At 35.6% G+C, this 26,513-nt stretch overlaps 1 protein-coding gene and 1 long non-coding RNA gene across 5 annotated transcripts; one reads left to right on the plus strand and one right to left on the minus strand.

Moving 5' to 3' along the window:
• Window positions 1–376: 376 nt before the first annotated feature.
• LOC110124833 (uncharacterized) lies at window positions 377–5,763 on the minus strand. Its single transcript, XR_002309894.2, has 4 exons — window positions 5,644–5,763; window positions 4,393–4,531; window positions 3,741–3,925; window positions 377–3,134 (listed from the first exon to the last, which is right to left on the minus strand). It is a non-coding gene; the product is annotated as an uncharacterized lncRNA (long non-coding RNA).
• On the plus strand, window positions 4,401–22,780 carry LOC110124832 (sulfotransferase 1E1-like). 4 transcript variants are annotated; one of them, XM_020873535.2, is made up of 9 exons: window positions 4,402–4,510; window positions 5,172–5,268; window positions 7,912–8,073; window positions 9,976–10,101; window positions 10,874–10,998; window positions 14,867–14,993; window positions 16,882–16,976; window positions 20,229–20,409; window positions 22,369–22,780. In XM_020873535.2, exons 3-9 carry the CDS (start codon window positions 7,926–7,928, stop codon window positions 22,479–22,481), a joined length of 915 nt encoding a protein of 304 aa, XP_020729194.1. In that variant the 5' UTR covers window positions 4,402–4,510; window positions 5,172–5,268; window positions 7,912–7,925; the 3' UTR covers window positions 22,482–22,780. The 4 variants fall into 4 exon arrangements, with proteins under 4 accessions (XP_020729193.1, XP_020729194.1, XP_020729190.1 ...); XM_020873531.2 differs by lacking the exon at window positions 5,172–5,268 and adding an exon at window positions 5,536–5,783 and having other exon boundaries at window positions 4,403–4,510; XM_020873533.2 differs by lacking the exon at window positions 5,172–5,268 and adding an exon at window positions 5,536–5,783 and having other exon boundaries at window positions 4,403–4,510; window positions 10,901–10,998.
• Window positions 22,781–26,513: the final 3,733 nt, after the last annotated feature.

Raw genomic sequence — 26,513 nt, forward strand, 5'->3', positions numbered from 1 at the left:
GTCTTTCTGATTTTGTGTGACTGCCAGATATCTGACTCATAAACTTCCATGTGCTCCAATTTCTGACTCCTAACACCCACCTCTCTATTACCTACTACTCCATGTTCCCTGAATTTCATTGTCCTAGCACTTTTTGCCTGTCTGTTCTGTGATTATGTATATTTTCTTTCTTATCATGAAATTTAATTCAAATCTGCATCATTTTAAATATGAAGACTGACTTCACTCTTTACCATGAAGCTTCTTGACACAGTTGGTCTCCAAATCACAGTTGTACTTACACCTGCATATTTTAGGACAGGGTTGTAAGATGCACTTGTATAGGATATATGTGAAGATCACATAACTGGACACAAACAGGGTGGCACATAGAAGGTATTCTGTATATTTCACTAAGTTCTTTTATTATTGCATTGTTGCTGCTGTAGACCCATGAGTAAAGAAAGAGCCCAATTACTAGATACAGACCAACATTGGACCAGTAACAAGACTCATTTACTATAAAAGTATAGTATTAATACGTTTACAAAATAATTTTTCATTTGCCAAAAATTGGGAATAGAATGTTCAGGAAGTGGTAAACTGGAGAAACTTAAACTTGTGAATTGATATCATCTCTAATAATTAAACTATCAAGGAGAAAAGGAATCAAAACAAGAGGGACAAAAGATTTCACAATCTCTCTGGAAGCTGATGCTTCCTTAAACTCAAGGGTAACCACCTCCCAAAATAAAGAAAGCCGTGAGAAACCAGATCATAATATGAACGACTTTAAAAGTATTCACAAAATTATCAGTGCCATTTTTAAAGTATAACAATATTACACTATGTCATGAGCCATGTGGCAAAATGCTATGGATTATAGTCTATTTTATACTATTTTATTACTTTCAAATGTGCAACTTTGTTAAAATTATTGATAAGGCTAAGTTGAAATTAACAGTACAATTTATAGGCCAACAACCATTGTACTTTAAAGCTAACTCTATCAATTGGGTAGAAAGTATGTATCTGATAGAAATGAAAAGTAAAGTACTAAATTTGACATTGAAAAAACCTGAATTCCAAAAAACTTTCTTTCATTAAGATAAACAAAGATGTTGAGTTTTGTAAGTCTCTGGCATTCAAATTATCAAGCATTTCAAAGAACTTATGTGCTCAAATGAGCGCTACTAAAAAGTTAATGATTATGTCTTTCTTTCCTGATAAGACTCCTCAGGACTTCTCAGGAGTGGGAGAAGACTGCAGTCACTTTACTTTTTCAGGCTCATAGAGTATCAAAAAGTGAAGCCACATGGATGTGTTAAAGAACTGTCAGACCCCTAGATTCAGGTGAGATATATAAAGAGCATGTAAATAGTCAACCATGCTTCCCCCCGTGACTCAGTGGTAAAGAATCCGCCTGCAACGCAGGAGCGGTAGATGAAGTTCAAGTCATGGGTTGGGAAGATCCCCTGGAGGAGGTCATGGCAACCCACTCCAGTATTCTTGCCTGGAGAATCCCATGGACAAAGGAACCTGTCGGGCTATAGTCCATAAGATCGCGATGAGTAGGATATGACTGAAGCGACTTAGCATGCACACAAATAACGAATCACATCCTCACAACAAAGGAAAAAAAAAAAAACAACTGGAAATCAATAAGACTTCTTAGATCTATCAAAGAAATGAGGTCATAGGGAAAACTGCAGTTCCCAAACCTAGAAAGACAGAGCCCATAGAATGAGATCCGATGAAAGGGGAAGTCTTTGGAGCCAGTAACTGATAGGAACTGATGAAATGCTGGAGGAGGCTGGGCATGTAAGAGCTGACTTATTAGAAAAGACCCTGATACTAGGAATGATTGAGGGCAAGAGGAGAAGAGGGTGGCAGAGGCTGATAAGGTGGTTAGATAGCATCACCAATTCAATGGGCATGAATTTGAGCAAACTCCGGGAAATAGTAAAGAGCAGGGAAGGCTGGTGTGCTGCAGTTCATTGGGTCACAAAGAGTTGGACATAACTTAGCTATTGAACAGCAACAACAGTTTGCTTTAATTTAAGAGTTAAAAACCCTGGAGGGCTCAGTTAGAGAAAATCTCCAGGCTTCTGTGAATTTTACTTCCAAATCTCAATTAGATTATCATGGTGAAGAACCAATGGAGGAAAACCGCCTGAGTTCAGGCAGAGGGAGGGGAAAAATAACCGTTTAAAAATAAACCTAGAGTGTTCTCCATAAAAGGGTCTTCTGGCTAAGGCCTTCTGTCTTACCAGCAATTTATCTGATATAGGGGAAGGCAAATACTCAACTATAGCCCTTTTGGCATTCCTGTCTCATAAAGGGGAGGTAAAAGATAACTGTGATCAAAGCAAGGACCCTAGAGGAAACTAAAGTCTATGACACAACAGCAAACATTAAACACAAACTATATTTTAATCAGATAATATACAACATTCTTATAATTCTAAATACTGGTGAAGATGTGGAGCAAAAGGGACTCTAATTCATTGCAGGTGGGAGTGCAAAATGGTACAGCAACAGTGACAGCTTCTTACAAAGCTAAATATAGTCTTAACCATTGGATCTAGCATTCACACTCCTACATATTTGCACAAATGAGGTGCAAACGTATTTCCACATCAACTCTTACTGCAGTTCAAAAGCATCAATTCTTTGGTGCTCAAATTTCTTTATAGACCAACTCTCACATCCAAACATGACTACTGGAAAAACCATAGCTTTGACTAGATGGATTTGTGTCAGCAAAGTACTGTCTCTGCTTTTGAATATGCTGTCTAGGTTGGTCATAGCTTTTCTTCCAAGGAGCAAGAGTCTTTTAATTTCATGGCTGCAGTCACCATCTGCAGTGATTTTGGAGCCCAGAAAAATAAAGCCTCTCACTCTTTCCATTGTTTCCCCATTCATTTGCCATGAAGTTGTGGGTCCAGGTGCCGTGATCTTAGTTTTCTCAATGTTGAGTTTTAAGCCAACATTTTCACTCTCCTCTTTTATCTTCATCAAGAGGCTCTTCAGTTCCTCTTTGCTTTCTCCCATAAGGGTGGCATCATCTGCATATCTGAGGTTATTGATATTTCTCCTCACAGTCTTGATTCCCGCTTGGGCTTCATCCAGCCCAGCATTTCACATGATGTACTCTGCATATAAAACAAATAAGCAGGGTGATAATATACAGCCTCGACTTACTCCTTTTCCAATTTGGAACCAATCCATTGTTCCTTGTCCCATTCTAATTGTTGCTTCTTGACCTGCATACAGATTCTGAGGAAGCAGGTAAGGAGGTCTGGGATTACCATCTCTTGAAGAACTTCCCACAGTTTGTTGTGATCCACAAAGACTTTGGCGTAGTCAATATATATATATATATATATATATATATATATATATATATACACACTATATATGATATAAAATATTAGCAATATTCCTGGTGTTGTGCAGTATATCCTTGAAGCTTATTTTATAGCTGATAGTTTGTACTACTTAATCCTCTAAGCCTATCTTTCCTTTCCCTCTTTCCCTCTTCCCACTGGTAACAGCTGGTTTGTTCTCAACATCTGTGTGACTGTTTTTTTGTTGTTGTTATATTCACTAGTTTGTTGTATTTTACAGATTCCACATACAAGTGCTATTATACAGGATTTGCCTTTCTATCTGACTTATTTTATTTAACATAATGACCTCCAAGTCCACTTTTCTCATTCTCTTATCTAAATTTCAATGCTGTCAATGATTAATTTTACCTGGAAATTCCACACAATATCATTGAGCATGTGACTGGGAGCAGAGAGAAGTGAGATTTTAAAAACAGTAATCCAAAAGTGAGTTCTATTACATTATTCCTTTAGCTGTCATCTGTTTTTGATTTTCAGGGTTGCTCAAGAGTTAAAGGCAGAGATTTTTAAACAAAGGGTGTTTTCCAAGTGACCTGTTAAGACAAAAGCAAGTATTATAAATCCCTCTTTGAAAAGTCCCCCTAAGCTAATCTAGTACTCCTATGTCGGGTCATTTTCTTCTCTCTTCTTACTCCACTAAGGAGTTTAGTCTTTCAAAAGTCAACCTCATGTTTTGATTAAGTGACACTCTTTTACAAATTCTCTTATATTTTGCTACATCGTGCTTACATCTTTCTCCCTCATCTTTACCTTCACTTCCTTGTCCTCCTTCTCCTTAACCCAATGATGGCTACTGGCAAATTTAGAAATTTGTCTGTGAGCCAAGAATGAAAAATGGAGAATCTCTAATATCCACGTGAACAAACATGACTGTGTGGCTCACTGAAACTGCAGGTGCGATTCCATGTTTGTTTTACCCCATTGCATCACAAAGTCCAGAAAGCCTAGACTCACAAGTTAATCTCCACCTCCTTCTCTGGCATTCAGAATAAAAACTCACCAGAAACATTCCAAATGCACAGTAGTTCTCATCTTTTTTTGCAGCTTGAATCCTGAGTGGGGATTTGAATAAAACTGAATTGGATCACCCAGTTTCTTTCACAGGATCATCTGGACAGGTTTTATCTCTATTATTATTGCTGATAATAATATTTAGATTTTAGATATAGAAAATACAGAATTACTTATTACAAAACTATATTAAAAAAGAAATACAGAGAATAAAGTCTTTATCAACATTTTACTTACTTAATGTAAAGCATGTAAAGCTTTAATAATTACTTTGTGATAAAAAAATCACTTATCATTAAAAATAATATATTTATGTAATGTTTTGCTATTTAAACTAGAGTTTTAACATAAAACTATAGTATCATAGTTGCCTTGTAAATCCTGCATGTTAAACATGTTCTCTATTTTACTGAAGTGAGAACAAAGCAAGCAGAGTAGAAAAGTTAAAGTGGAGACTGAATTCTAGTTATATGTTTACTTCTGTGAAATATGTCAGAAGCAATCTATTACTAACAGGGAACTTGCAAATATTACTGTTACTTTTAAGTGAGAGACATTTGACTTTTACGAGCAGAAATCCAAGTCCACGGTAAGTAGTTGACAGCGTCTGTTTCATCTAGGAATCGTTAGTGGATACAGAAAGCCCGAGGAGATTTGATCTAACAATAAAACAATTGAATTCAATGAGGATTTTTTAACATCTATCTTGTGACACAGTGCTGTGGTTCTGGATAGAATATTGTCCAAAAGGATATTCTCTCCTTTCAGCCACTTTGTTCAAATCCAAATTAAGCTGTAGAAGGTGAGGCTGAAGCAAGCCTTTGCATCTATCCTCATCCTGCTATTCAGCACTTATCACTGTCTGGTAAGAGCAGAGGGACTCACACACAGTATTCTCACCAAATGAAAGGCAGACTGGGCAGTGGAGGAGGGGAAGATGGAGAAAGAGAGAAAGAAAGAGGAAGGAAAGAAGAAATACATACAAAGAAAAGAAGAAATATATTTCTTCCTTCAACTGAATTTATGAATCACAGTTCTAATAATTTTCGGTCAGTGTTTCTAGACAATAGCACCCTATACACTCAGTTAGGGAATGAAGTTGACAATTTCAAACTGAACTATGTCTTTTCAGAAAGAAGAAAGCAGCTGGAGGTGAATACTTACTAAAAGAAGCTAAACAAAGCAAGGGATTTTATTACATGCCACCTAGTTTAACCCTGACCCACTCCAGTGTTCTTGCCTGGAGAATCCCAGGGACGGGGGAGCCTGGTGGGCTGCTGTCAACAGGATCACACAGAGTCGGACACGACTGAAGAGACTTATCAGCAGCAGCAGCAGCAGTTTAACTCAGATTAAAACTGACCATGAGGTCAGTCAGAGGTCAGCCAACTGTTTTTGATAATAAATCAGCTACTCCCACTTGGCTATAAGCCAATTCTTACAAACTTGGCAGAACACCAAGAAAGTTGTTCATATGAATAAACAAATCAATAGGCAGGACAAGGAATGCCTTTTGTACACATTTTTCTCCCTAGTGATTAAATGAGCAATAAATTTCTATATAAACCATTAAAAAAGTTAAAAACAACTAGCAATATAAGATGGGAACACTTCAGATATCTTCAATTTATAAATCGATGATAAATTACTTACAATATATCATTTAGGAAAAAAAAAAAAAACACTCCTGATGGACAAAATTGACCAAAATGGTTAAAATAACCAATAAACTTATGAAACACGGAAGCATGAAAAGTTATAAAATATCTTTGGTAATTTTTAGAGGTTTGGTACAAATTTGGTACAAATTTTTAGAGGTTTCCCTGGTGGCTCAGATGGTAAAGAATCTGCCTGCAATGCAGGAGACCTGGGTTTGATCCCTGGAAGATTCCCCTGGAGAAGGGAATGGTTACTACTTTAGTATTCTTGCCTGGGAAATCCCATAGAGAGAGGAGTTTGGCAGGCTACAGGCATCTCTGATGACTCAGCAGGTAAAGAATCGTCCTTCAGTGCAGGAGACACAGAAGACCTGGGTTCGATCATGTGTATGAGCATATAACAACTTATCCTACAGGGTTGGTTTTTTTTTTTTTTTTTTTACAGGGGTGGGTAAAAGGGAGACCCTACCATGTGTAAAGTTGTTCACTAGTGGGAAGCTGCTTTATAGCACAGGGAGCTTGGCTCAGTGCTCTGTGATGACCTAGAGGGGTGAGATGAGGGATAGGAGGGAGGTTCAAGAGGGAAGGAATGTATGTGTAAAATATAGCTGATCCACTTTGTTGTACTGCAGAAACTATGGGCTTTCCTGGTGGCTCAGTGGGAAAGAATCTGCCTGCCAGTGCAAGAGATGTGGGTTTGATCCCTGGGTCAGGAAGACTGGGAAGATCCCTAAGATCCCCTAGAGAAGGAAATGGCAACCCACTCCAGTATTCTTTCCTGGGAAATCTCATGGACAGAGGGGCCTGGAGGGCTACAGCCCATGGAGTTGCAAAGAGTTGGGCATGGTTTAGCTACTAAACAGTAACAACAATCCTGAGACAATCTTGTAACTGAATATTGCCCAGTTCTCTGGTATGGTGAGCCTCATTTTACTCAGTAATACCTCAAGTCTTAAAAGAAAATAAAAGGAGATCCTGTGAGGGTAATATCAAAGAAAGATGACATTTGTTGAGATGCTATATCACAAACTCAGAATGGAGGAATTTTATGGAGGAAAAAAGTAATGAGAGAAGTTGAAAGCCAATAAAGGAAAGTTTGTCTAATTAAAAAGTCTAAGGCTTACTCTGAACATGAAATGAGGTATCATGGGATCAGGCACTGTCAATGATAACCGTGTTTAACCTTATAATTTTCACACAAGTCACTCAATAGGAGTGTCAACTTTACTGATTAAGTGAGAGAGAAAAGTATCAGTAATGCTAGGAGGTCATACAAAAATCTTCAGTACCTTCAAGAATCCGTGTCTTAGACATATCCATTACAGCGTCATTATTTTCATCTTTTTAATACACTCACCAAGCATTTGATTTTTTTTTTTCATTGAATGAAACATATTCAGGAACAAGGAAAGCTTTAACTTTGACATGTGGCAATAGTTATCAAATGTGGCCATCAAAAATTATTGTTATTTAATATATACAGAATTAAAGTGATTCTTTGCCAAAATATTGTTGCATTTTCTCAATCTCAGTCTTTTTATATGTTTTATCAGTTTTGACAGAGAAATCAAGGCTCTGTTGAACGTATCATGCATTTTGTACATAGTTTTAAAACACGTAACTTTTTTGTGCTTTGTACTACTTGGTTTTTTATATGTTAGACTTAGTAACAGGATTAGAAACTCTTAAAGCACCAAGGCTATGTTATACATTACTTTAATAATATGCTTTACCCTATATGCTCAACATATAAGAAATGCTAGACACCCAAGAGAAATTTGATGTATGGACTACTATTAATATAAAACAAAGTGCACGTGAAGTGGAAAACATACCTTTTTTTCTTTCAGTGTACCACTCCACCATGAGTTCTTCCAAACCCGCCTATGCAGATTACTTTGGCAGAATTGGTGAAATACCACTGTATAAAAAATTTATCCAGAATTGGCGTGAGGTGGAGAAATTTGAGGCAAGACCAGATGACCTTGTCATTGTCACCTATCCCAAATCTGGTAAGTCTCTTTGTTATGTCAAAGTTGTTCCCTTTTCACCTAGAAAGGACAAATCCACATTTTCTGTTAAATATTGAGCCATTCATTTCTCCCACATCCATTCTCTGTATTAAATAGGGACAGATTATAAAAGTTCCGGTATATACATAGAAAGTAGTGACATATTATAGCTCTATTCTACAACCACAATCTGTACATATAATTTGAGGAGGACACTGATAAACAAGTATTGTTGGCCATATAAGAAAGTCACATAATATAGATGGATGACTATAGAACCATCAGTAAAATTTAAAATTGCCCTTCTGTTGTTATGTCATTGTTGTCATTGCTGTATAGACAAAGTATAAGTAATTTTCATGGATTTTAAAAAAAAATTAGCACTTTTTAGCTAATCAGTTCCTCTTTCTAAAGTCCATCTCTGAAGCTCTATTTTCAGGTAACATCTCTTTTCCTGAAATTAGCTTGTTAGTCATAGTCTTATAATCTTAGAACTTTAGAAATTAGAAAGGTCCAATCCAGACTTCTGTATCTGGTTGTTCCAATTAGTACTTAAATATGTCAAACATTAAATATATCTTTGGCTATTCTGACTCTAACATGTTCAGTTCTCTTTACTGTCTGGATCAGTGTCAGCACAAAACCAGTCACCTGTTGAGGACAGATGAGAGCTATTTCAGAATCAGTTTCTGTTAACTTCTTCATCTTCTGTATTCAATCAATCAATCTGTTTTGCCTTTTTAGTCTCATAGATATGCCTCACAGTCAATTTCTAATTTTCTTGTCACCTTCTTATGACCTCTCACTCCATTATTTTATTTACTCTGCCACTAGAGGAATTCTTCCAAAACATGACCCTTATAACCTTGCTTTCTTGCTTGATGTATGCCACTGACCTTTAAAATCTTTTAGAAATGACTTGAACTCTAGTATGAATTACAAGGCTTTGTTGGGCTTGGTGTCTGCTTGACACTGCACCCTCATCTCCATTCATCCCTTCAAGTAGCCTCTGATTTAGGTTTTATAATCTACATCCATGGAGATGGAAATGGCAACACACTCCAGTATTCTTGCCTGGAGAATCCCTTGGACAGAGGAACCTAGCAGGCTACAGTCCATGGGGTTGCAGAAGAGACACGACAGAAGCAATTTACATCCAATTCATTTCCTTACCACTTTACTATTTGTAAATGTCTGGCTTTTGATTTTAAAAAAAGGAGAGACAGTTCTTCTGTCTGATAGACCTCTCTCCTATTTTACACAACTAGTGAATTTATGCCAATAATTTGTTAAGGCTAAGCTCAATTACCATGTTCTCTTAAAGTCATTTATTTCTTGTGGAAACATCACAGCAACAGCAGAAGCACACAAAGTCCTCCTTTGGAGTTCTTTAAATCCCTGTGCCCATCTGTATTACAGCATCCTAGGAAAAATGAAGTGCAATTATTGAGCATTGTTTCTGACTCTTCTGATGCCCTTGAATATCACAGGACAAGGACCAGATTTATTCTTTTCTATATTCTCTGTACTGGGACTCAACCTGAGGCATAAAAGCCATCAAGAAACCCTGTGGTTAAAAGCATGCTTACTTTTTAGATGTGAATATTTAGATCCAAATATGTTATCAGCTTGTACAATATCACAATTCATCTTTGACAAGGTCAGTTTCTATCACAGGTTTATTTTATTACAACTATGTTCATCCTTACTTTTGATGCTATGTTTGGATCCTATAAGAGTAAATATTAGGGGAAATAGTTTTTGTGTCCTGTGGTGATTTTGACAGCTTTCAAATACTATTTCACTGGTAGCTTCTTACTTTATCCAACTATAAATCCATTGATCCCTGCATTATCAATGTGCACTGTCAGTGGGAGACTCAGGTGTGTTTAATTTTTTCAGGTACAACGTGGATTAGTGAAATTGTCTGCATGCTTTATGCTGATGGTGATGTGGAAAAGTGCAAAAAAGATGTCATTTTTAATCGAGTTCCTTACCTGGAATGTAGAAATGACCAGATGATGAATGGTAATACATAAGCTAAGTTTAAAAGCTATACACATATATTTTAATGTGTGGGTGTAAATGGTACAAGAAAGACTGTATGCAAAATGGTATTTTTTGGCAATAGTATTAAATGACAATTAGTATTATATCTTCTACACAGGAAGGGATATAAATTTAAATCTTGACAGAGTTTATAATATAACATATTCTTGGAATAGAGTGAATGAGGATAGCTCTGATGTGCTTTCATCAGAGTCTAGTAATATATGAGAATTATATCTCTCCTTTTGATACATGCAGTGATACTTTAAACACTACAGACATATCCATAAATTTTCAAGGATATGCAAAAAGATGTTCGTCACAGATTCCTTTATTATTGTAAAAAATTAGAGACAATATAAATGTTAATCAACAAAAGGTAAAAATGACATGAAGTCATTAAACATAATATCACATGTTTGTTGACATTAAAATAGTAAGAAAAATGCAACTACAAAATATTAAAAAAATTCATCTGTCTGTCTGGTATTTATCTGGCTATGAGTCTGGGCATATAGATATATACTTGGGTATATACTTGTATGGAAGGATGCTTACCAAAATGTTAATAATGATTTTTTTTTCAAAGTGGTGAAAATTTATTTAATCTATTTTTTTCTGTATGATTTTATCTATTTAAACTTCTGTCATAGTGAATACATATCATTATTATGAACATAATATAGAATGTATAGATGTTTCTATTTTTAAAATCTATAAAAATCCATACAAATATTTATAATTTTGGAAGTTGTCCAACTTTTTTTTTTTAACTTAGGAGTAAAACAATTAAAAGGGATGGCATCTCCTAGAATAGTGAAGTCTCACCTGCCTCCTGAGCTTCTTCCACTCTCATTTTGGGAAAAGAACTGTAAGGTAACAGAGCCAAGTGTTTTAGAACTTCACCCAAGTCAAAGAATGTTACAATGATAAAGTTAAGTAATATCCTGTGTATTATATACATTTGTTTATTTATTTCTTCACTGAATCTATAGACATTAAAAAAATGTGGATCATAACATAGTGAGAAGGTGTAGACTTCAGTTCTAACTCCAGAGCTGATTCTCAGAAAAACAAATAAACTCTCTAAGTTCTCAGGAAGCTGAAGTTTCCTCATCTGTAAAAGAGGGATAATAATTGCATTTCACATAGAGTTGTTGTAAGGATTAGCTAAACTAATGCCTGTGAAGTGCTTAACATAGTACCTAACATGTTATAAACAATTTACAATGGCTACTTTTATTTGTTATTATTAATAGTTTTAGTCAATATACTGTTTTTGCAAACTGTTGTGCTTGGCCTTATGAGGCATGCAAATGAGCTAGGCAAGGAAAAAGCAGACAAAAATAATAGAATAATTATTTACTGAGTGCCTATCATGAGCCAGCAATATAACAAAGACACATGTAATCTTTGTCTTCATGGACACGTGGTTCACAGAGGGAAGGGATAAATAACAGACACTATAGAAGGTGACATAAAGCAAGCAAAGGAAGAATTCTGACCTAGACGTTGAGGGCAGAGAAGGAGACTTAAAGCAAGTAACATCTCATCTGATATGTGACGGATGCATAAGAATTAGACTCTATAATCTCTGAGGCAACCCAAGGTGGGATGTGAAACCAGTTCAATTTAGCTGGAAGGCTGAGTGCCTGTACTGGTTGGATGAGTGATGGGAGATAAGCTGGGTTTGTTTGTAACAGATATGGAAGCCAACTTATGAAGTTTGGGCTCTACTTTGATGATAATGAGGAGTTACAGCCATATTAAGCTGCTGATTGGTAAGATCAGTTTTGCTTTTTAGAAAGAATAACATGGAATCCTAAAGTATAGGCCAAATATTGTCTTAGACCACTGATGTTTCTCAAGACCTTACTAGCTTTATTAGGACACTCTATGATCCATACTAAACATATGAGATATTAAAGTACTATATGTAGTCATTATTGACAAAAAAGGGATCTATCAGAGTCATGAAGTATTTCCATTTGTACCATGATATGGAAACGGCACCCCACTCCAGTACTCTCGCCTGGAAAATCCCATGGACGGGAGGAGCCTGGTAGGCTACAGTCCATGGGGCCGCAAAGAGTCGGACACCACTGAGCGACTTCACTTTCACTTCCACTTTCACCATGATATAACATGGTATATATGACATTTACTGGAGATACATGGTGTAAACTTTTGAAGATTCCAATGTTTTTTGTTTGTTTGCTTTTATCATAAGCAATCCTAGAAAGATCACATACATCCTCCTGAAGTCATACATAAGAGTTCTCTCTTTAATAAATACTATATATGTATTCTGGGAAATGCGTGACCAGTATTTTTTCAAGATATTTGGCCAAGTTACTTTTTTTCTTTGAAGAATGGAATGAAGTCTTGGTGTTATCCCTTTACTTGTACATGAAAAGATTCTGTACCTTTACAATAGCTACAGTCTTAAAAAACCTGCTTATTATCTCAGGGATCATCAAAGAGTAGGTGACCTTTGGATGGAATCACAACTTGAGTACTTCTGGGGTGATTCACTGGTGGACAAGAAGATATGTGGATTGAAACTATTGGTAAAAGTGTATTTGGAGTTTTGGACTAGAAACTTTAAGTGGTTTAAAAAAAAGAGAGAGTGAAAAACAGGAACAAGCTAAAAGAAGCAATTGAAGTCAGTAAACTTGACGCTTTGGAGTTGTTGCAGAAGAGATATATCCTAAGAAAGAAAGGATAAAGAAACAGAACTGTCTTGGAAGAAATCATGGTGTTCAAGGACGGGTCTTCAGAACCTTTAAGATACTGGACAAGTTTCAAGATTTGGCTACAAATGTTGCTAACTGAAGTAAAATGGAGGTAATGATCAAAGACCCCAAGAACCTAGAGAATCTGATGGATCATGTATACAGATACTAAAACTACACAGCATGATGAAAAGCTTAGGAATGGAGAGTAATATTATGAGTGTGATGTTCAAATCTTCAGTTAAAGCAAGGGAGTGACCATAAGTTTAAAAATGGCTTCAGTCAGGAGAAGAATGAATTATTACAGGGTTTTTTCAAGTGTAGGATTTTTAAGATAGATTATATCCCAAGTGAATTGGGGGCAAACTAGAAACTTTGACTTGAGAGAGCTGAGGGGAAAGACCTAGATTTTCCTCAAAGGCAGGAAGAGCATGCACAGTGAAAAGTTAGCGTATAGAATCAAATCTTCCAAAATGGAGAGAAGATAAACTAATGGAAGTTTAAGGAAAGAGGGGTTGCTTTTACCTTCCCCCTTCCCCTACCTTGAAGAATAGGGCAGTAAGAGGTACAAACTACTATGTATAAAATAAATAAGCTACAAGGATATATTGTACAACACAGGGAATATAATCAATATTTTATAATAACTATAAATGGAGGTAACCTTTAAAAATTATTAATCACTGTATTGTACACCTAAAATTTAAATAATATTGTACATCAACTATAACTCAATAAAAAAATGAGTACATTGGAGAAAAAAGCTTCATGGATGACCTGGAGCCAAACTTTAATACAGATTGTATTTTGAGATGCAGAGAATATTCAAGACAGAGGGAACAGTATGAACAAAAAAAGGAATGAAAATGATGAAGCAAACTTGTGGAGATAAATATATATAGTGGCAAAGAGTTCTATTCAGCTCATAAGAAAAAAGGGCTAGGGAAAATTTTAAATAAATGTGGAAAAGTTTCATGTGGCCAATGATAGCTTTGTTGAGAAAGAAAGTTGACTTTTTCTGTAGTATTTGGAGCTTTTTATAGTGGGGCCTTAAAAATGAAAACCATACTTCTTAGAATATTCAAAGAGATTTCTTTAAAATTGTTTGAAAATGTAGAAACTTGTGTAAGACAGATTAGTGAGCCTTATCAAATCTACTAAAGAGTGGAGAATCAAGAGCTGCCAGAGACCATGGCATGGCTCAGGTGCCTGAAGGAGGAAGGAGAAGACCATAGAGAGACAGAGTTTACTTTTGCAGGTCTTTTCCTGCAATGGAGAGTTGTTGTTTAGTCACGAGGTCATGTCTGACTCTTCTGCGACCCCATGGACTGTAGCCTGACAGGCTCCGCTATCCATGAGGTTTCTCAGGCAAGTATCCTGGAGTGGGTTACCATTTCCTTACTCCAGGGGATCTTCCTGACCCAAGGATCTAACCCCCGTCCTGCATTGGCAGGCAGATTCTTTACCACTGAACCACCAGGAAGGCATGGAGTATCAGGGGTCTAAGCATCCCATAAAAATTAGCTTTTCTTCAAGACTGTGAGTAAGAAAATAGCAGGACCTTTTTAAAGTTGTTATGCAGGATGGTTGTGTAATATAAAGGCCAGAGGACTTTATTTTTGACTGAATGATTTACCAAATTGCTTCCTCTCATTGATTAATTCTCAACCATGTATTTAGACTCAAATTTAATTTAGTTTTTCACTTATAATTCAGAGATAATAATCTGCCTCACCCAATTTATATCAGTGGAATTTGAGGCTCTCAAATGAAATATGTGAAAATGGCATAAAAATCAAAAGTGAAAACCAACATTGAACAGCAATACAAAAGATGTTGTCACTTCAGTTTATTGAAGGAATTTCCTTTTTTATAATTTTAATATATTATAAATTTTCTGAAGCAAACATGTTATGTTTACAGTTAAAAACATATTTTCTTTTTAAATCTTGATGTGACTATATTTGAAACATAGTAGATGATTTAATAACTAATTTCATCTTCCTTAGATCATCTATCTTGCCCGGAATGCCAAGGATGTGGCTGTTTCTTATTATTTTTTCTTTTTAATGGTGACTGCTAATCCAGATCCTGGTTCTTTTCAAGATTTTGTGGAGAAATTCATGGATGGAGACGGTATGAAAAGTTCCTTTCTTTTTCTGAATTCTTTCAAGGTAAGTGGTACAAGACAAATGGCATCTTTGAGGATAATTTTTGCTTTCTGTTCTGGTCTGTTATCCTTCCTGGTCCTTAATTAAAACACAGAAGTTCTAGAAGCCCTTGAACTTAGAACAAGCATAGTTTTTCCAGATGAGAATGGCAAAGTTCAGAATCTGGACACTGACTACAGTGCCTACAAGTAGGCATATATATGTATATGTGTGTGTCCAATTCTCTCTCATGTCTTTTTATTACAGAAGTACTTCACAGTGTGTTATCATAACTTCACTGAACAAGAAGGAAAAAAGATAGAGGAAAGAACTTGTTCATTTGTATTTAAGAAAAATTTCAGATACTAAGTGAGGTCAGAATCACAAAGAAGTCTGAATATCTACAAAATTCTTACTCATTCTATCCACTGTACAGTCTGAATAATTCAAATAGATTTCTTAGAATAGTACAAGAGTTACTTGAGCAGAAATTCTGGGAAATTTTGTCTTTTTATTTAACTCCAGACTAAAGCAACAGAGTATTCAGGTTTGAGAAAGAAAGTGTTCAGAAGAATCTAGTATTAATTAAAGAAGGCCATTCTGACTACTCAATAATAAGTGTAAGGAAAGGATAATACTGTCATTTATACCCCCCCCAAAATTAATATTGACTCAATAAAAGGGTGGTACATGTGCTTTATGTTTTTTGCTACCTTTGGAAAATTTTATGCTAAAGCACGAATAAATTACATGCTTCAAGATCATCAAAACATGCATTGTAAAACAGATAAAGATAAGGCTGTACCTCTGCAAAATAGATGAATAAGATCACTATAAAAGTCATTATATGACTTTGCTGCAAAGAAACAAATGCGACAAAACAGAAGCAGCCCTACCCACAGATACAGAGAAGAAATTAGCAGTTACCATAAGGGAGAAGGCTGGGGGAAGGGCAGAACAATGAAGGGGTTTAAGAGTCCAAACTGCTAGCTATAAAATAAATACATCACAGGAAAGTAATGGACAATATAGGGAATATAGTCACTATTTTATACTAACTTTTGGTGTGTAATCTATTCAAATATTGAATCACTATGTTTACACTTTTGATATTATTTTAGGTTAGCTATAAATAAATAAAATAATTGTCAGTAGGGTCAAAGAACAAAAGACATATGCAATGATTTAATGCAAAGCAGAATACTTTGGCTCACACATCATTATATTACCATGTCAGCTTTTTACTGGGTGAAACACTTAGATACATGTGAGAGAAGATGAGGGAGAGAAAAGAAGAATCCATATTTGGTCATATCACATCACCTGCAAAATCTTCTAACTTTTTAAAGTGAGAAAGAAACTAAGGATCCCTAGGAAAGCACCCTTTACTCTTTAAACTGGAACAGTGTAACAAAATTATACAATTATTATAATTATAAATTATTCAGTTAGCAAAGCTAGCTTTTAAATGGTAAATTTGAGATCTGGACTGCATTCTAATCATAAAAATGTTGATAGTTCTACTACTCAACTCCTTTCATTAACAACCTGATTTTACACACACACACACACACACACACACACACAATTTTCAAAAATGCTCTCATAAGTTCTAAATCAAATGGAAAGACTTCTGTCACTTTTCCTCTGAGTCATAAACCATGTTATAATAATAAAAGTTGAGATTATATTTCTGTACATAGATTTTTCAACATACCTCCTGCAGAGAAATTTGCCTCAGATGGGCAACTGATCTCTAGTTTTCATTTCATGATCATTTATTTGTATTTTTTCCTCTGAAGACTCATTTTTAAGCTGAGTCTGAGTGTAGAGTTGATGCTATGTCCTCACATTGTTTTTGTCTCTGATTTTAGTTCCTTATGGTTCCTGGTATAAACACACAAAATCTTGGTGGGAAAAGAGAGAAAATCCACAAGTGCTATTTCTTTTCTATGAAGACATGAAGGAGGTGAGAAACTCAAAATATATGGCAACTTCATAATTCTCAAAATGTTAGCATTTGACAATAATGTGGATACAAAATTTTGCCTGCAAATAAATAATGCAGCCAACTCCAAAAGTTACAATAATCCAGATACTCTACTACAGATTGAAGCTAGTGAATAAAAGCCTTCTGTAAATGAACACATTTAAACTCAAGTCTCAAAGAAAACTCTCAAAGATAAAAGTGAAAAGAGTTTGAGTTCTTAAAGCAACAGCCACATACAACACGCACAGACACACACACACACACACACACACACACACACTGATGCAGGTGCACAAAAGGAATCACAATGGGCAAGAAGAGTTAACTGGTTTCTAAATCCATAGATAATGGAATTAGGAAAGGACCATAAAATAGCTATACTTCACATGTTTAAAAAAATAAAAGAAGAAATTTAAAATCTTACAAAGAAACAAGAGGTTACTAAAATTGACAAAGCAGATTTGGAGGGGAAAAAGAGCAGCAAACCAAAATTTCTAAAATAACTTCTAAAAATTAAAATTTGAAAAGCAAAAAGATGGCTTAAGTAACAGATAAGATGTGGCTAAATAGTGAATTAGTAATGTGGTACGTGATGCTGGGGGAGGTCCACAGGATGTACCTCAGTGAGATAAATAGAATACTTTAGAAAGAGAGTAATGGATTTGTAAGATAGAGTAATAACATCTTACATGTATCAAGTCAAACTTCCAGAAGAGAGTAAAGAGAATGCCAGAAGAGCCATATGCAAAAGTAGGATGACATCACAATTTCTGAAAAATCTAGTTTTTTTCTAGCTTCATTAATAATCATGGTAATTCAAAATGAAAATGTCTATGAGGTGCTATATTTCACACCCAGCAGAGTGACAACAATGAGATGTAGTCTGACTGGGCTGTGAGTCATATCTGACTGAGTCATATCTGACTCATTGCGACCCCAGGGACTGTAGCCTGCCAGGCTCCTCTGTCCATGGGGATTCTCCAGGCAAGAATATTGGAGTGGGTTGCCATACCCACTTCTGAGGGATCTTCCCAACACAACCCAGGGATCGAACCCAGGTCTCTCACATTGCAGGCAGATAGATTCTTTACCAGCTGGGCTACAAGGGAAGCCCAGTCTAACTGTAGTCTGACAATAAATGCTAGTTAGGATGTGGCTTAGTCAGAAATAAGACACTTCTGATCAGAGTATAAGAATATACAAACATTGTGAAATCAACATGTCACCTAGGGAGGGCAAATGTGTATAACTTAAGGCTCACAAATTCCACTAGTAGATATATGTTCATGAGAAACACTGATGTGTATATTAGTTTATATGCACAGCAAACTCCATAATAGTATTCCGCACGACCATAAAAACAACCCAAATACACATATACTCAGGAATCAATGCATTGTATATACTATTATTCTACAATTAAATATTATATTGCAGTGAAAAGGAATACATTTCAAATGTGCTTATCAGTTGAGTAAAACCAAGCCATATGTTGTCTCGGTATACATACATGAGTTTCAAATCTACAGAGTAAAGGCACAGGATTGAGTAGATCAATTTCAGGACAGCAAGTTTGTTTGTTGTTGTTGTTTGTGAAAATTGGAATAGAGAGTGAAAAAAATGAAGTTGGGAACTTGCAAATGGAAGAACTTAGCCAATTATGAATGTTTTCTTACATGCATTGGGTAGTAAGTAAGGGTGCTGCATTTATATTTATTCTTTAAAGTATATATGTACACATATCAAATAATTTTTAACTGAAAGACAAAATATTAGATCTTTTTATTCAGTTCAGTTCAGTTCAGTCGCTCAGCCGTATCCGACTCTGTGGCCCCACGAATTGCAGCACCCCAGGCCTCCCTGTCCATCACCAACTCCCCGAGTTTACCCAAACTCATGTCCATCCAGTTGGTGATGCCATTCAGCCATCTCATCCTCTGTCGTCCCATTCTCCTCCTGTCCCCAATCCCTCCCAGCATCAGGGTCTTTTCCAGTGAGTCAACTCTTTGCATGAGGTAGCCAAAGTATTGGAGTAAGGGATAACAAATATCTTCTCTAAATTATTTTATATATATATATATAAATTTATTTATTTTTTGGCCGTGCGGGGTCTTCATTGCTGCTCAGGCTTTTCTCTAGTTGTGGCGACCAGGGGCTACTCTACATCGAGATGGCCAGGCTTCTCATAGCAGTGGCTTCTCTTGTTGTTGAGGATGGGCTCTGGGGCATGTGGGCTCAGTAGTCGCAGTTTCCAGGCTCTAGCGCACATGCTTGATAGCTGTGGCACATGGGTTTAGTTGTTCCACGGTATGTGGGATCTTCTGGATCAGAGACTGAACCCGTGTCTCCTGCATTCATATGTGGATTCTGTACCACTGCGCCACCAGGGAAGCCCTCTTCTCTCATTCTTTATTAACACCAAGAAAACAATTGATATCCATGTCTTGTTCACATCTTTGTGCAATTATTGAAATTCATTTCTCAGTAATTCTAGAGTTGTTTTGATGAGGACATATTTAAAATAGAATTATGGGTATTATTTTAGAAGCAGAATTATTACTTTATAGAAATTAATGCAGAACAGATTTGAATGAGAAGCAACTATGATTTGTAGTTTGCTATTATATTACTTTAATTTGTGTTCTCTAACTAGAATATTGAAGGCAGTAAATTTAAAAGGCACACAAACAAAATTTATTAGTTAATCCATCTCTTTCACCCTCCCAAATTGTCCTTATCCATTTACTCCCTATTTTGATCAATAGTGGCCAGGTTTATGTTTCTTCTCTATTTGCATGAATGAGGAGAAAAGAATAAATGTTTTCTCTTGTTTCTGCAATACATCAAGTAAAAGTAAAAGACATTACCCTTATATAGAGAGATACTATCTTTTTTGTGGAAACAAGTAAATAAAAAACATGTGAGGATACGTATATGATACAATAGATTTATATGGAAATTATGGATCAAAAATATCTAACTTAAATTGGAATAGTCAAGAAAATAATCCCAAAGAAGGTGATACTTAAGCTGAAGTTTGACAGGTAAGCTTCTCGTTAGTAGCCTGCTTTCCAATATCAGTGTGGGGAGGAGAAGGGAAGAATGAGTTTCTTATTGTGTCTTTTTTATCCCCAAAGTAATATTATTCAATTTGAGTAATTGTCTTACTAAAGACAATTACAATTGTCTTTAGTAGTTGTCCTCAAAAACAAAATATGTTTTTCTTCTTAGGATATCAGAAAAGAGGTGATGAAATTGATAAAATTTCTGGGAAAGGAGACATCAGATGAGATTGTGGACAAGATTATAAAACACACCTCATTCCAGGAGATGAAGAACAATCCATCTACCAATTATGAAACACTACCGGATGAAATCATGAACCATAAAGTATCTCCCTTCATGAGAAAAGGTGAGATGGTCATGTTATATGCCTCCATTGCTACAGGAAGACCTAAGTTTAAACAGTTACAGGCAAACATCTATTAAAGTCTATTCATGCCTGTGAACCCCACTTGTTTTCTTCAGAGCTGTTTCCATATTTGAGTGATCAGTTCTGCAGAAGTATAAAATATGAATACTACTATTAATAAATTACTATTAGAAACATTACTAATAGTAATTGACTAGTTTTGCAGAAGCATAAAACACTACTACTGCTACTAAATTACTATTACATGTTGATTGTTTGGTGCATACAACAAATTATATTAAGAACCACCAGCAGTCACCCCAGCCTCAGTAGTAGCACTAATACCACACCCTACTAGCTGTTATTTGTTAAGTCTTTATGCCTTGCTGATACACACATACATACAAATTGTAAATTCTATTTATTTTTAAATTCTAATATAAGAGTTGGGAAAAAAACTTCTATTATCTCATTTTGAGATGAGGAAACAACCTTAGAACAGTTAGTCAGCTCTTCCCTAGCTAAGTGCCAGACGTTTTTCAAGACTGAATGTCAAATGTCCAAGCATCAAATTGTATGCATCGAGTATGTACAGTTTTCTGTGTATGGATTATACTTCTACAAAGCTGCTAAAAAAGCACTAAGTTTCAAAGCACTAAGCAGAAAATACTGCTCAACTTGGTAAAAATATCAAAATACAATGAGGTGACATCTAATGGGAAGAGGCAAGGTCTTGATGAGATACAGTCAGTTCATAAGTACATTGGCATAAAGGATATGCAAAGTATTGGGACATCCAATGTTACTTGGATAATCTTCCTCCTGGAAGAAAAAAAATAAAATAATAAAATAAAGTAAAAGAATAATCTTTCTCTTGGAACCAACTTGTCAATGAGAGGGTTAGGGATTTTTTTTAAACAATTGGATTAGCAAACCTGCAACCAGGTTAAAACAGAGCACCCCTGAAAAGGGAATAACATGCAGATTAAATTTAGGTTACTTATACTCAGATTATCTCAGTTTCTTTCCCTATAATATCTCATATATTTTTAAGATAAAACAACAAGCTAAAAATAATTTCCATGCTTGTAAAGTGTTTCATACTATTGCATACTCAGACAGAATCTGATTTTCAAGATACATTTTCTATCTTCTGCTTTTTGAATTATTTCATTGGGAAGGTTTAGAGCTCCTTGGATTAAGAGGACAAGTGAACTACTGATTAATTTAAAGTACTAGTGACTTCCTCCTGTCAGAGGAGAGTTGGATGTGATGAAAAGCAGAGACTGCTAGACTTTTGTAACAGCACAGGTGGGAAATACTGAGGAGCTTCCCTAACTGTTGCTGACAGTAAAACAGGGAGGAGGCAATGGCTATGAAGAAAGTCTGAATATAAATAAAGAATTAGATATTCTGGCCTAAAGAAAACAGCCTAGTTTATGCAGTGGATATCTGCATTCAATTAACCAGGTTATGGAAAATGACAAAAAAATGCAATCTGGTGGGGAAAAAAATGAATTTATCTTTAAACTGGGTGAATTTGAGAGTTCCTACGGAATACAGGTGGCCACATCATGTAGACACTTGGGTATGAAGACATAAGTCTGGATTTTAATGTTATCAACATGAAGATGATATTTAATACCACAGGAGAGGTCAAACATGGATCACAAATATTTCAAAGGAAATTGGAGAAGAAAATAAGTAGCATAAGAAAGGAAGGTCAGAGAGAAATAAATGTGCTGGGGTTTTTGCATGTTTGTTTTATTTTTTTAAAGCAATCAGGACAAATCCTTGTTTGCACTCTCAAATATATAGTATTTATGGTATATACTTATAATTAAGGGATGCAAAAATAAAATTTGATTAGGTGTTAATGAAAGTGATAGATATTAGAAAATTTCACTATTCTGACTGGAAGACATAGTGTTTACTGCTTTCTTTTCTTTTCTGTTATAGGAATTGTAGGAGACTGGAAGAATCACTTTACCGTAGCCCTGAATGAGAAATTTGACATGCACTATGAGCAGCAAATGAAGGGGTCTACACTGAAGTTCCGAACAGAGGCCTAGGAAGGATTTTCTTAACATCTGAGATTGAAGTGTTCTTCCATCCTTCCTCACCTTCTTCATTTTAAACTAGTAGAGAATGAATCATACAAAAGAGCATGATCAGGTTCACATGATTACTGAGATCTTAGTATGAAAGAGCATGAAAGATTTTTTTTTCTGTGATATTATCTCTTTAATATTTTCTTTCCTTTTTTCTTTATTATAAATATTACACAATGCTATAACCTATGAGAATGATGTAGGTACACACAAATTGTTCAAGTTGTCGAGCCTCAATAAAAATAATCAAACACCCCAAATTCTTTAAATTTGTGTCTCTTTTTTCCCCCATTTATTAGTATATTTGGTATATACATATACATTTAAATGCATATATGGATAAATATAAACATATATTAATGGGTACATGGAATTCAAAAACCTTGACAAAAAGAACTAAAGAATAAACATGAGTGTATAACTAGATGTGTTATTTCTTGGCTGATATTATCTTTCATTTACTGCAAAATGACTTAACTTGGAATTTACCTTAGTTTAGTATAAATTTTCAGCATTTTATAAACTAGTTTCCAAATGTCTATAAATAATCCCAATGAGTACTATTTATGTTTGAATATCTTTAGCTAAGTTAAAATATTTATGCTTCAGGGCTCCTTCTATTCTATACACACTGTAATGAAAGTAAGGTCTGTAAACTTAAGTTTTAAAGAATGTGACATATACCAGTAAAATAAAACAGAAACAAAAGTAAAAGAAGAAAAACTGTTTTTTATTTAAACAATGGTGTTTTGACTTACATCTCCTATTTTTCTATATTCTATTGATCATCTTTTTCCCATAGTGTTTTTTTCCTAGTTATTTATTTTTATTTTCAAAAAGAAACAATAAGAGAATAATCACCATCTACAACAAATGCTTAGCTAAAGGGGAAGGAAGGTAATAGAAAGGAGACAGGGATGGAAAATTTTTCCTTCTGGACATAGCTTTGTATGCAGTGATGGCTGGAGATGCTGCAGCTAGTTTGCAATCATGAGTCCTTCCCAAAGGCCATAACTGCAGCCATGAAATTATTATTATTTTTTTAAATGTCCTATGTTCTTTAATCTTTACTTAAAATTATTTGCAGTACCTACTTCCATATAAAATGATGGCACCAATCTATAGGAAAACTATATTGCATAAAGTCAATTTTCTATAGTATTCGAAGGCACACATGTATTGATAATTTTATTTTATTCGTTTTTTACTTAAAAAATTTTTTTTCCCATTTATTTTTTAAGAGTTGGAGGCTAATTACTTTACAATATTGTAGTGGTTTTTGCCATACATTGACATGAATCAGCCATGTATTTACATGTATTCCCCATCCTGATCCCCCCTCCCATCTCCCTCCCCACCCCATCCCGACACACCGAGGAAATCAGATCTGAAAGAGACACGTGCACACCAATGTTCATTGCAGCACTGTTTATAATAGCCAGGACATGGAAGCAACCTGGACGCCCATCATCAGACAAATGGATAAGGAAGCTGTGGTACATATACACCATGGAATATTACTCAGTCATTAAAAAGAATTCATTTGAATCAGTTCTAATGAGATGGATGAAACTGGAGCCCATTATACAGAGTGAAGTAAGCTAGAAAGATAAAGACCAATACAGTATACTAACATGTATATATGAAATTTAGAAAGATGGTAACTTTAACCCTATATGCAAAACAGAAAAAGAGACACAGATGTATAGAACATCTGTAGGATGTTGGACTCTGTGGGAGAAGGCGAGGGTGGGATGTTTTGAGAGAACTGCATCAAAATATGTATATTATCTAGGGTGAAACAGATCATCAGCCCAGGTTGGATGCATGAGACAAGTGCTCGGGTCTGGTGCACTGGGAAGACCCATAGTGTTTTTATTTTAACAGTCAATGCTTCCTTTCTCTGAATCAGAAGACACATAGGATTATGAAAAAATCACTATGGGTCTCCAGTAGAATACAACATCATTAATTTCTAAACTCATAGGTCAATTCCAGAGAGATATTGATATATGTTTTCTTATTCCTTGGAGAAAAGACTAGGTGTTTCCTAGCCCCTTGTTTAATAATTTTGATTTTTCAGAATCAAAGCTATATTTAGTGTAGCATTGCTATAAATTATACAAAAATTGAAGAATATTGAAACTTTTAAAGAATTTGTTGGGTTGGACTGGCAATTAGAATCTCAGTTTCTTAAGGGAACAAAAGTTAATGCATACATACACAGAGGTATGTATGTATCATGCCAAATAGAAGGGAAAAAAGTGGAAACAGTGACATTTTCTTTTCTTGAGCTCAAAAATCACTGCAGATGGTGACTGCTGTCTTGAAATTAAAAGAAACTTACTCCTAGGAAGGAAAGCTATGGTAAACCTAGACAGCATATTAAAAAGGAGAGACATTGCTTTGCCAACAAAAGTCCAGATAGTCAAGGCTATGCTTTTTTCAGTAGTCATGTACAGATGTTAGAGATGAGCCATAAAAAAGGCTGAGCACCAAAGAATTGATACTTTTGAACTGTGGTGTTGGAGAAGACTCTTGAGAGTCCCTTGGACAGCAAGGAGATCAAATACTAAAGGAATCATCCCTGAATACTCATTGGAAGGAGTGATGCTGAAACTCCAATACTTTGGGTACCTGATATGAAAAGCTGACTCATTTGAAAAGCCACTGATGCTGGGAAAGATTGAAGGCAGGAGGAAAAGGGGAGGACAGAGGTTTAAATGGTTGGATGGCATCACTGACTCAATGGACATGAGTTTGAGCCAACTCCAGGAGGTAGTCAAAGGACAGGGAAGCCTGGAATACTGCAGTCTATGGGTTGCAAAGAGTTGGACATGACTTAGCAACTGAACAAAAACACACATTAATACATATGCACACATGCATACTCATTCATTATTTTTTTTTCTGAACCATCTGAGATCAAATTGTAGATATAATCATCCTTAAATATGCCTGTGTCTATTTCTTAAAAATAAGGGCACTTCTTGTATAACCACAACTATCCAAATAGGAAATCAATATTGTCACAGTACTATTATCCAATTCATATGTTACATTCACATACATCCAAAATTTTTCATCACAGGGCTTTTAGTTCTTTTTTTTTATTATTATTATTTTTCATTTATTTTTATTAGTTGGAGGCTAATTACTTTATAATATTGTAGTAGTTTTTGTCATACATTGACATGAATCAGCCATGGATTTACATGTATTCCCCATCCCGATCCCCCCTCCCACCTCCCTCTCGACCTGATCCCTTTGGCTCTTCCCAGTGCACCAGGTCCGAGCACTTGTCTCATGCATCCAACCTGGGCTGGTGATCTGTTTCACCCTAGATAATATACATGTTTCGATGCTATTCTCTTGAAACATCCCACCCTCGCCTTCTCCCACAGAGTCCAAAAGTCTGTTCTATACATATGTGTCTCTTTTTCTGTTTTGCATATAGGGTTATCGTTACCATCTTTCTAAATTCCATATATATGTGTTAGTATACTGTAATGGTCTTTATCTTTATGGCTTACTTCACTCTGTATAATGGGCTCCAGTTTCATCCATCTCATTAGAACTGATTCAAATGAATTCTTTTTAATGGCTGAGTAATATTCCATGGTGTCTATGTACCACAGCTTCCTTATCCATTCGTCTGCTGATGGGCGTCCAGGTTGCTTCCATGTCCTGGCTATTATAAACAGTGCTGAAATGAACATTGGGGTGCACGTGTCTCTTTCAGATCTGGTTTCCTCGGTATGTATGCCCAGAAGTGGGATTGCTGGGTCATATGGCAGTTCTATTTCCAGTTTTTTAAGAAATCACGCTGTTTTCCATAGCGGCTGTACTAGTTTGCATTCCCACCAACAGTGTAAGAGGGTTCCCTTTTCTCCACACCCTCTCCAACATTTATTGCTTGTAGACTTTTGGATAGCAGCCATCCTGACTGGCGTGTAATGGTACCTCATTGTGGTTTTGATTTGCATTTCTCTG

This window comes from Odocoileus virginianus, chromosome 29, assembly GCF_023699985.2.
Source record: "Odocoileus virginianus isolate 20LAN1187 ecotype Illinois chromosome 29, Ovbor_1.2, whole genome shotgun sequence".
Lineage (NCBI taxonomy): Eukaryota > Metazoa > Chordata > Mammalia > Artiodactyla > Cervidae > Odocoileus > Odocoileus virginianus.